General features: G+C 48.9%; 1 protein-coding gene across 2 annotated transcripts in view; it reads right to left on the bottom strand.

Moving 5' to 3' along the window:
• Window positions 1–10854, bottom strand: part of LYPLA2 (lysophospholipase 2) — a 49556-nt gene extending 38702 nt beyond the window's left edge. Inside the window, exons 1-2 of one of the 2 annotated variants that reach the window (XM_063954100.1) lie at window positions 10658–10854; window positions 10337–10368 (exon numbers count right to left, since the gene is read on the bottom strand). In XM_063954100.1, the coding sequence (XP_063810170.1) occupies window positions 10337–10368; window positions 10658–10735 (110 nt within the window). In that variant the 5' untranslated portion in view covers window positions 10736–10854. Of the gene's footprint in view, window positions 1–10336; window positions 10369–10490; window positions 10545–10657 lie in introns of those variants that run through there. The other variant, XM_063954101.1, reaches the window with a different exon arrangement.
• Window positions 10855–12166: the final 1312 nt, after the last annotated feature.

Below are 12166 nucleotides of genomic sequence, written 5' to 3'. Positions count from 1 at the left end.
GATGGACCGACCCCAAATAACTCCTTCCCTTTATACGGCAATATTTCCATGTGCCGTATGGGATCTGTATCACCTGACCACTGTCGTGTCCATGACATCTTCTGGGAGATATGGACAACGCACTTATCTTGATGCCAGAGTGCAAATATCCCTCTGTGCATCTCGCATACATATATATATATAGAATGCATCCTATTAAATGCTCTATATCAATAAAATATTTTTAGTCAGGGAATTCGACCAAGCCAACCCAGCACTGCATCTCCAGGCTGATGGCGATCGCTGGTCGCAGTATAACCACCGTATGTGTGTATATACTTTTTAGGATATTTTTCCAGCTGCCTATCAGCTGGCTCCTTGAGGGCGGCCGTATCTGGAGACGGTAACGCCACTTGATAAGCGTGTGAGCGCCTTATCCACCCTAAGGGGTGTTTCCCAACGCGCCCTAACTTCTGGCGGGAAAGGGTATAACGCCAATATTTGCTATCGGGGTAAACCCACGCATCATCACACACTTCATTTTATTTTATCTGATTCAGGAAAAACTACAGGTAGTTTTTTCACTCCCACATAATACCCTTTTTTGTGGTACTTGTAGTATCAGAAATATGTAACACCTCCTTCATTGCCCTTAACGTGTGGCCCTAATGAGGAATACGTTTGTTTATTCACCGTCGACACTGGATTCAGTGTCCGTGTCTGTGTCGACCGACTGAGGTAAATGCCTGACGGTGTTTCTGAGACGCCTGGACCGGTACTAATTGTTTGTCGGCCGTCTCATGTCGTCAACCGACCTTGCAGCGTGTTGACATTATCACGTAATTCCTTAAATAAGCCATCCATTCCGGTGTCGACTCCCTAGAGAGTGACATCACCATTACAGGCAATTTCTCCGCCTCCTCCAACATCGTCCTCATACATGTCGACACACACGTACCGACACACAGCACACACACCTGGAATGCTCTGACAGAGGACAGGACCCCACTAGCCCTTTGGAGAGACAGAGGGAGAGTTTGCCAGCACACACCAAAAAACGCTATAATTACATAGGGACAACCTTATATAAGTGTTTCTCCCTAATAGCATCTTTATATATATATTTATATCGCCAATTAGTGCCCCCCTCTCTGTTTAAACCCTGTTTCTGTAGTGCAGTGCAGGGGAGAGCCTGGGAGCCTTCTCTCCAGCCTTTCTGTGAGAGAAAAAATGGCGCTGTGTGCTGAGGAGATAGGCCCCGCCCCTTTTCCGGCGGGCTCGTCTCCCGCTCTTTAGTGAAGTTTGGCAGGGGTTAAATATCTCCATATAGCCTCTGGGGGCTATATGTGAGGTATTTTTAGCCAGTATATAGGTTTACATTTGCCTCCCAGGGCGCCCCCCCCAGCGCCCTGCACCCTCAGTGACAGCGTGTGAAGTGTGCTGAGAGGAAAATGGCGCACAGCTGCAGTGCTGTGCGCTACCTTTAGAAGACTGTCAGAGTCTTCAGCCGCCGATTCTGGACCTCTTCTAACTTCAGCATCTGCAAGGGGGCCGGCGGCGCGGCTCCGGTGACCATCCAGGCTGTACCTGTGATCGTCCCTCTGGAGCTGATGTCCAGTAGCCAAGAAGCCAATCCATCCTGCACGCAGGTGAGTTCACTTCTTCTCCCCTCAGTCCCTCGTTGCAGTGATCCTGTTGCCAGCAGGACTCACTGTAAAATAAAAAACCTAAGCTAAACTTTCTCTAAGCAGCTCTTTAGGAGAGCCACCTAGAATTGCACCCTTCTCGGCCGGGCACAAAAATCTAACTGGAGTCTGGAGGAGGGTCATAGGGGGAGGAGCCAGTGCACACCACCTGATCGGAAAAGCTTTACTTTTGTGCCCTGTCTCCTGCGGAGCCGCTATTCCCCATGGTCCTTTCAGGAACCCCAGCATCCACTAGGACGATAGAGAAATTAACTTATAAAATACATCATTTTGATTAAATATGCAGCGTGCACACGCATGAAGTGCATATATGGCAACGTGCAGCGTGATATTTTTCTGACTTTGACAATATATATAAAAGAATTTACTCACCGGTAATTCTATTTCTCGTAGTCCGTAGTGGATGCTGGGAACTCCGTAAGGACCATGGGGAACAGACGGGCTCCGCAGGAGACTGGGCACTCTAAAAGAAAGATTAGGTACTATCTGGTGTGCACTGGCTCCTCCCTCTATGCCCCTCCTCCAGACCTCAGTTAGGATACTGTGCCCGGAAGAGCTGACACAATAAGGAAAGGATTTGGAATCCAGGGTAAGACTCATACCAGCCACACCAATCACACTGTACAACTTGTGATAACCATACCCAGTTAACAGTATGAACAACAACTGAGCCTCATTTAACAGATGGCTCATAACAATAACCCTTTAGTTAAGCAATAACTATATACATGTATTGCAGAGAGTCCGCCACTTGGGATGGGCGCCCAGCATCCACTACGGACTACGAGAAATAGAATTACCGGTGAGTAAATTCTTATTTTCTCTGATGTCCTAGTGGATGCTGGGAACTCCGTAAAGACCATGGGGATTATACCAAAGCTCCCAAACGGGCGGGAGAGTGCGGATGACTCTGCAGCACCGCATGAGCAAACTCAAGGTCCTCCTCAGCCAGGGTATCAAACTTGTAGAACTTAGCAAACTTGTTTAACCCCGACCAAGTAGCAGCTCGGCAAAGCTGTGAAGCAGAGACCCCTCGGGCAGCCGCCCAAGAAGAGCCCACCTTCCTTGTGGAATGGGCTTTTACTGATTTTGTATGCGGCAATCCAGCCGCAGAGTGAACCCGCTGAATCGTGCTATAGATCCAGCGAGCAATAGTCTGCTTCGAAGCAGGAGCGCCAACCTTGTTGGCTGCATACAGAATAAACAGCGAGTCAGACTTTCTGACTCCCGCCGTTCTGGAAACATAAATTTTCAAAGCCCCGGACTACGTCCAGCAACTTGGAATCCTCCAAGTCCTTAGTAGCCGCAGGCACCACAATAGGCTGGTTCAAATGAAACGATGATACCACCCTACCTGCCCTGTCCATATGGAAGATCAGATAAGGGCTTTTACATGACAAAACCGCCAATTCTGACACACGCCTAGCCGAAGCTAAGGCCAATAGCATGACCACTTTCCACGTGAGATATTTTAGCTCCACGGTCTTAAGTGGCTCAAACCAGTGGGATTTCAGGAAATCCAACACAACGTTAAGATCCCAAGGTGCCACCGGTGGCACAAAAGGAGGCTGAATATGCAGCACCCCCGGAACAACGTCTGAACTTCAGGCAGTGAAGCCAGTTTTTTTTGAGAGAAAATGGATAGGGCCGACATCTTGACCTTTATGGATCCTAATTTTAGGCCCATAGTCACTCCTGACTGTAGGAAGTGCAGGAATCGACCCCGCTGGAATTCCTCTGTAGGGCCTTCCCGGCCTCACACCAAGCAACCTATATTCGCTATATACAGTGAAAAAGTCTTGCTGTCACGTCTTTCCTAGCCTTTATCAGCGTAGGAATAACTGCATCCGGAATGCCCTTTTCCGCTATGATCCGGCGTTCAACCGCCATGCCGTCAAATGCAGCCGCGGTAAGTCTTGGAACAGACAGGGCCCCTGTTGCAACATGTCCTGTCTGAGAGGCAGAAGCCCCGAGTCCTCTGAGAGCATTTCTTGTAGCTCCGGGTACCGAGTCCTTCTTGGCCCATTCGGAGCAAAGAATATTGTTCTCACTCCTCCTTTTATTACAATTCTCAGCCCTTGGGTATGAGAGGAAGAGGAGGGAATACATAGACCGACTGGAACACCCACGGTGTTACTAGTGCGACCACAGCTATCACCTGAGGGTCCTTTGACCCGGCTTAAAACCTTTTTTAGCTTTTTATTGAGGTGGGACGCCATCTAATCCACCTGAGGCAGTTCCCATCAATTTGCAAACTGCGTGAAGACTTCCTGATGAAGTACCCACTTTCCCGGGTGGAGGTCGTGCCTGCTGAGGAAGTCTGCTTCCCAGTTGTCCACTCCCGGAAGGAACACTGCTGACAGTGCGCTTACTTGATTCGCCGCCCAGCGAAGAATTCTGGTGGCTTCTACCCTCGCCACCCTGCTCCTTGTGCCGCCTTGGCGGTTTACATGAACCCCTGCGGTCTGACTGGATCAGAACCGGTTGGTCGCGAAGCAGGATCTCCGCTTGACTTAGGGCGTTGTATATGGCCCTTAGTTCCAGGATATTGATGTGAAGGCAAGTCTGTTTACTTGACCACAGACCTTGGAAATTTCTTCCCTGTGTAACTGCCCCCCACCCTCGGAGGCTTGCATCCGTGGTCACCAGGATCCAGTCCTGAATGCAGAATCTGCGGCCCTCGAGAAGGTGAGCACTCTGCAGCCACCACAGGAGTGACACCCTGGCCCTGGGGGATAGGGTGATTAACCGATGCATCTGAAGAGGTGATCCGGACCACTTGTCCAGTAACTCCCATTGGAAGGTCCTCGCATGGAACCTGCCTAAGGGGATGGCCTCGTATGATGCCACCATCCTTCCCAGGACTCGAGTGCAGTGATGCACTGACACCTGCTTTGGTTTTAATAGATTCCTGACCAGTGTCATGAGCTCCTGAGCTCTCTCTATCGGTAGATAAACCCTTTTCTGGTCTGTGTCTAGGATCGTGCCTAGGAGAGGCAGATGAGCTGTAGGAACCAACTGCGACTTTGGAATATATAGAATCCAGCCGTGTTGCCGTTACACTTCCAGAGAAAGTGATACGCTGTTCAGCAACTGCTCTCTTGATCTCGCTTGTATGAGGAGATCGTCCAAGTACGTGATAATAGTGACACCTTGCTTCCGCAGGAGCACAATCATATCCGCCATTACCTTGGTTATGACAATCCCGTACCGCAATTCTGAGGTACGCCTAATGAGGTGGATAAATGGGGACATGAAGGTATGCATCCCTTATGACCCGATTCACGATAAAGTCTCCCTCTTTTTAGGCTTGCCCTGACCGCTCTTAGCGATTCCATCTTGAACTTGAACCTTCTCAGGTATATGTTCAGGGATTTTTAATTCAATATGGGTCTGACCGAACAGTCTGGTTTCGGGATTACAACATGGTCGAATAATAACACCCTCTTGTTGAAGGAGGGGACCCTTGACCACCACCTGTTAAAGATACAATTTGTGAATTGCAGTTAACACTGGCTCCCCCTCTTGGGGGGAAGCCCGCAGGGCCGTCGGTGAGGGGGCATCTTCTCACAGTCCAGCTTGTATCCCTAAGACACAATATCTATTGCCCAGGGACCTAACAGGGAGTGAACCCACTTGTGGCTGAACTTACGAAGGCGTGTCTCCACCGGGCCTAGCTCCGCCTGTGGAGCCCCAGCGGCATAGGTGGATTTTTGTAGGGGCCGGGGAGGACTTCTGTTCCTGGGAACTAGCTGTGTTGATCCCGGCTCTGACAAGAAAGGACGCACCTCAGACTTTCTTGTTTCTTTATTCGAAAGGCTGCATTTAATAATGTCGTGCTTTCTTAGGCTGTGCAGGAATATAAGGCAAACTAGCAGAATTACCAGCTATAGCTGTGGAGACCAGGCCCGAGAACCCTTCTCCACACAATCCTCAGCCTTCCATATGCCTCTTAAGTCGGCATCATCTGTCCAATGCATATTCTACAGGACACGTCAAGCAGAGATCGACATAGCTTTGACTCTAGGACCCAGTATACTCATGTCTCTTTGGGCATGCTTTATAACTATATATCTATCACTTAAGACAGCATCTTTAATATATTTACTAGGGTCTCAATCTCTGCTGATAAGGTACCTGTCCACGCTGCCACAGCGCTATAAACCCATGCCGACACAATCGCCGGTCTGGGTAGTATACTAGAATGTGCACGCTATCTGCAGGATCCCTGAGAATAGCAAGTGCTACCGTCTGTGCAAACAGGACACCCTAGAGGAAGATTCTCAACACATCCTGGCCCTAGTGGGGAAAGGATACAGCCTGAGAATTCTCTTGTGGGAAGCTGCCGTCTCTTGTCTGGAGATTCCCGCTCTTTTTCCTCATGAGAGGAGGGAAATTTACCTCAGCATTCTTCCCCTTAAACATGTGTACTCTCGTGTCAGGGACAGATGAGTCATTAGTGATATGCAAAACATTTTTGAGTGGAGTTAAACTCCGTGTCGATACCAGTGTTTGTTATTTTGGATAGTGAGCATTGTGAGACTCTGAAGGTCTCTGTGACATAGGGACAGACATGGGTAGATTTCCTGTCTGTTCCCTAACAATTTGTGCAATAAATTCACCTTAGCACTTACACATATCCAAACAGGTGTCGGCGTTGTCGACGGAGACACCCTCTCACATACATATCCGCTCTATCACCTCCTTAGAGGAGCCTTTTACCTCAGACATGTCGACACACGCGTACCGACACACCCCACACACAGGGGATGCTCTATTTGAAGACAGTTCCCCCACAAGGCCCTTTGGAGAGACAGAGAGAGAGTATGCCAGCACACACCCCAGCGCTATATAACCCAGGGATTACACTACAACTCAGTGTTTACCCAGTAGCTGCTGTATATACCATTTTTGCGCCTAAATTTATGTGCCCCCCCCCCCCCTCTCTTTTCACCCTTTGTGTACCAGGATACTGCAGGGGAGAGCCTGGGGAGCTTCCTTCCAGCGTAGCTGTGAAGAAAAAATGGCGCTGGTGTGCTGAGGAAGAAGGCCCCGCCCCCTCAGCGGCAGGCTTCTGTCCTGTTTCTGACTAAAAATGGCGGGGGTTTTACACATATACAGTCACAGACTGTATTATGTGTATTTTTATGCCAAAGGTATTTTTATTGCTGCCCAGGGCGCCCCTCCCAGCGCCCTGCACCCTACAGTGACCGGAGTGTGTGGTGTGCTGTGGGAGCAATGGCGCACAGCTGCGGTGCTGTGCGCTACCTTAATGAAGACAGGAGTCTTCTGCCGCCGATTTCATCGCTTGTCTTCTGGCTCTGCAAGGGGGGCGGCGGCGCGGCTCCGGACGATCGAGGTCAGGCCCTGTGTTCGAACCCTGTGGAGCTAATGGTGTCCAGTAGCCTAAGAAGCACAAGCTAGCTGCAAGCAGGTAGGTTTGCTTCTCTCCCCTCAGTCCCACGTAGCAGTGAGTCTGTTGCCAGCAGATCTCACTGAAAATAAAAAACCTAACAAATACTTTCTTTCTAGCAAGCTCAGGAGAGCCCACTAGGAGCACCCAGCTCTGGCCGGGCACAGATTCTAACTAAGGTCTGGAGGAGGGGCATAGAGGGAGGAGCCAGTGCACACCAGATAGTACCTAATCTTTCTTTTAGAGTGCCCAGTCTCCTGCGGAGCCCGTCTGTTCCCCATGGTCCTTACGGAGTTCCCAGCATCCACTAGGACGTCAGAGAAATATATATACACACACACACACACACACACATGTATACATACATACACAAACTGATGTGAATGGTTTCTGTAAATAGAAGCTGTGTAAAGAGTTCTAATATCAGCATTTCAGTATTCATTAGTAAATTGTGTGGATTATAAAAAGGGATAAAGAAACTCCCGCTGTAGATTGCAGATATCAGCATTCACTTCATACTTTCTATGGTGATGGAATTCTATGTGACATTTATAGGGGTATATGCAATTCCGGGCGAATTGCGGCAATTTTTCGCCCGATTTTTAATTCGACCGTCGAATTCCGGCAGGTGGGTGCCGGAATTCGACATATTCAATAAAAAACGAATTCGACAGTCCCGCTGTCGAAAAACGCCCGTTTTGACGGATTTTGATTCGATTTTTAAAAATGCTAAAAAAACAGGAAAAACCCCGAAAAAAAATTGCGTGGGGTCCCCCCTCCTAAGCATAACCAGCCTCGGGCTCTTTGAGCCAGTCCTGGTTGCCAAAATACGGGAAAAAAAATGACAGGGGATCCCCCGTATTTTAACAACCAGGACCGGGCGCAGCACCGGGCTCTGCGCCCGGTCCTGGTTGTTAAAATACGGGGGACAAAAAGAGTAGGGGTCCCCCGTATTTTTTGGCCCAGCACCGGGCTTTACTAGCTGGACAGATAATGCCACAGCCGGTGGTCACTTTTATACAGCGCCCTGCGGCCGTGGCATTAAATATCCAACTAGTCACCCCTGGCCGGGGTACCCTGGAGGAGTGGGGACCCCTTCAATCAAGGGGTCCGTCCCCCCAGCCACCCAAGGGCCAGGGGTGAAGCCCGAGGCTGTCCCCCCCATCCAAGGGCTGCGGATGGGGGGCTGATAGCCTTGAGTAAAATCTAAGAATATTGTTTTTTTGCAGAAGAACTACAAGTCCCAGCAAGCCTCACCCGCAAGCCGGTACTTGGAGAACCACAAGTACCAGCATGCGGGGGGGAAACGGGCCCGCTGGTACCTGTAGTTCTACTGCAAAAAAAATACCCAAATAAAAACAGGACACACACACCTTGAAAATAAAACTTTATTACATACATGCCGACTTACCTATGTTGACACGCAGACTCTGGCCACGTCTCCGTCTGCAGACCTCAAGTACCACAAAACAGGACCTGTTTGGTGGCGTTCTTTATTCTTGAACAAGTGAATTAGTCTATTTTGCTGGGTCAGTAACTATCCCACATACTTCCACAAACAGAAATCCTCAAAACATGACTTGTTCGGTGTATTTTGTTTGTTTTGTTTTACATATCCTTCAATAATATTCTTTTGCAAATTAATGCAGAAGATGTGGGTGGAGTCAAAACTCCATTATTGGAAAAGAAAGGTATACAGCAGTCAATGGGGCAGATTCAAACGTTCTACCCCGCCGCTCTCATTAGGATGTGCAAAACAGAATAATTCAATTGCTGCTCCATTTAGACGCCCTGAAGCTGCGGGGATGACATATCTTCATGCAGCCTACTGAGGTGCGAAGAGAAATGTGTGCTAAATCAGCACTTTGCATGTCCGAATTGGAGTCAGCGGATATGCATGTGTGCCCAAACATCAATTGAATTGTGACAATTGTTTGGACGTCTAAAATGTCCCATTTAGATGGATTAGACATCCAAAACATTTAAATTCACCCCATTGAGAAAGAATGTAACCTACAAGCAATGGTTTTTAACTTGATCTGATGATTGGTTGGCTGTCCTAGAGCTGTGGCTGCTGTGATTGACATTAGAGCCCCGTCACGTTCTTAAAAAAAAAAAAAAAAGGGGGTGGGCTAAGGGTCATATTTAATAACTATTTATATTCTTGTTATCACTCATCTTAAATGGTACACCAATCTGCTCCTGTGATGTTTGAACAATTACATGAGCTGATTGGCTGGAGCATCATTTAAGTTTAGGAACGAGTGATAACAAGAATATCACTCGTAATTAAAAATTCCCCTTAGTTTGAAGGGAACAGCTGGTGGGTTACAGGAGAATAGAGTGGACTAGCTGAGCAGATCTACAGCAGTGGTGGATGGTTGTGGATGGCTGTTGATCGTTACAGGGAAGGGGATGCGGTTAATATCCCTACAGTCGCACCGAAATACTGAAAGAGGACAAAACACTGATGGAATCCCGACTGTACACACAGCAGACCGGGTAAGTACTATGGATATGGGGGTTCGGTTTAGGAAACCCCCTGGGATTTAGGATCAGTGTGCGGGGAAGAGGGGGGAGGGGCGGAGAAGAGCGGACAGTTAGTTAGGTTTAGAGTGCAGGAAGAGTGGGGGTTAGGCTTAGGCGTTACCGGGTGGGTGGGGGTCTTTTGGGTTAGGCACCTTAAAGGGAGGGTTAGAGCACTTGCCAACCCCTGCTAGGACTTCCAACTGTCGGGATCCCGCTGTCGGTCTCCTGACCGCCAGCATCCCGACAGCCGGCATTTCATACCCAACCCCAGGGAAGTAATGGTTAATGTGGATATAGAAAATCTTAAATAAAAAGTTTCAAGTTTGACAAACTGACACTAAAACAAAGGAGCACTATTGTATAAAATGAAATTACATGCACCAATCCCAAACTCATAAGGGAAACAATTTTATATTGCCTGCGCTATGTTTCCAATATTAGCAGTTTCCCAAGTCAAGATCATGCAATTTCACTAATAGTTTTCTCAGACTATAGCGACCTATACACTAAACTGACTGGAACGTACAATATGATATTATTTGTCTCTTAATATTAGCTTTTATCAATGTAAGTAGTCCATAAACAACCAGCACCACACTGACCAGCATGCATTCAGAAAGGATGAAAATAATTTCATTTTGTACATATTAATCCAAATCTAACGTTGTGTAGTAGTCACTTGTCGGTCAAATCAAAACACTGAACTTACCCGGAGTCCCCCAGCCCATGCAGGAAGATCACCTGTTGGCAGCAGAGACACATAAATCACATCAGTAGGGGGACACATATAGGCAGCGTTACCTACAGCCGTATACTAGAGGAAGGTGATGGTAATCAGAGGGGAGTCCCCACCCAGCGCTCACCACCAGCCAGTGACTAGACAGCCGCAGTCTGACCACACACAGGGAACCCAGCAGCAGCGGAGTGGCAGGACGGCCGCACACTATAAAGGGGCTCTATGGTCATGGCCAGACCCGCCTATGGTGCACATGCTCATCTACCCCAATGTCTGGACGCAGATGGGTCTTACCGCCGCCGTCTCTCGCTCCCCTCCGGGGACGGTCACAGCGTCGGTGAGTAGCGGCACAGACATGTTGTTTCCGCACATGCACCGGAGCTATGTCACACACCGCCCCGGTGACCTCTGACCCCCGAGAAGAAACAATAAGTCGCAGCCGCTAAGCGGATCTAACCCCGGCGTGGGTCACGTGAATGCGCCTCTCCCTAGAAGTCGCCGCCTCACGCAGCGAGTCACAAGGTGCCATTATGCGGCCATCTTGCGTGTGGCGGAACAGCTGGGTTAGTTTAGCAAAGCTCAGTTGTGCAAAATTTGTTTCATTTATCATAACTATTAATTTTTTGTTTGATCATAGGTGGATTTTTGCCTTTACACGGTTTGTCTGGATAAATTATTTCATCCTGACTAGGCGTTGACTTAGTATAATACCATTTACAGATTCCATTTATTACCATCTATTATCCAATCTTTCTCTGTAATACAGCCTGAAGGGCTGAAACCCCTGACGAGGTAGCTCTCGCAAAACGTTTTGAGGTCAGGAAACTGCAGGGAAAAATTGGCTGCAAGACTAAAACATTTAGTTCATATTTCTCTAACGGCCTAGTGGATGCTGGGGGCTCCGTAAGGACCATGGGGAATAGACGGGCTCCGCAGGAGACATGGGCACTTTAAGAAAGAATTTAGATTCTGGTGTGCTCTGGCTCCTCCCTCTATGCCCCTCCTCCAGACCTCAGTTTGAATCTGTGCCCGGACGAGCTGGGTGCTGTTCAGTGAGCTCTCCTGAGCTTGCTGTAAGAAAGTATTTTGTTAGGTTTTTTATTTTCAGGGAGCTCTGCTGGCAACATACTCCCTGCATCGTGGGACAGAGGGGAGAGAAGCAGCCCTACTCTCTGAAGCTAGGTCCTGCTTTTTAGGCTACTGGACACCATTAGCTCCAGAGGGATCGTACACAGGATCTCACCCTCGTCGTCCGATCCCAGAGCCGCGCCGCCGTCCCCCTCGCAGAGCCGGAAGACAGAAGCCGGGTGAGTATGAGAAGCAAGAAGACTTCGAAATTGGCGGCAGAAGACTCCGTTCTTCACATGAGGTAACGCACAGCACTGCAGCTGTGCGCCATTGCTCCAAACACACCTCACATACTCCGGTCACTGTAAGGGTGCAGGGCACAGGGGGGGGGGGGGGGGGGGGGGGGCGCCCTGGGCAGCATATGGACCTCTTTTGGCAAAAGTGAACATATATACAGTTGGGCACTGTATATATGAATGAGCCCCCGCCAAGAAAATTTATATTTAAGCGGGACAGAAGCCCGCCGTCGAGGGGGCGGGGCTTCTTCCTCAGCACTCACCAGCACCATGTTTTTTCTCCACAGCACCGCTGAGAGGAAGCTCCCCGGCCTCTCCCCTGCAGATACACGGTAGAAGAGGATAAAAAGAGAGGGGGGGGGCACATAATTAGGCGCAAAAATCGATATAAACAGCAGCTACTGGGTTAACATTAAGTTACTGTGTTATTCCTGGGTTA

The sequence above is a fragment of the Pseudophryne corroboree genome, chromosome 2 (genome assembly GCF_028390025.1).
Source record: "Pseudophryne corroboree isolate aPseCor3 chromosome 2, aPseCor3.hap2, whole genome shotgun sequence".
Lineage (NCBI taxonomy): Eukaryota > Metazoa > Chordata > Amphibia > Anura > Myobatrachidae > Pseudophryne > Pseudophryne corroboree.
The sequence above is the reverse complement of the archived record's forward strand: the minus strand, read 5'-3'. Positions and strand labels throughout refer to the sequence as shown.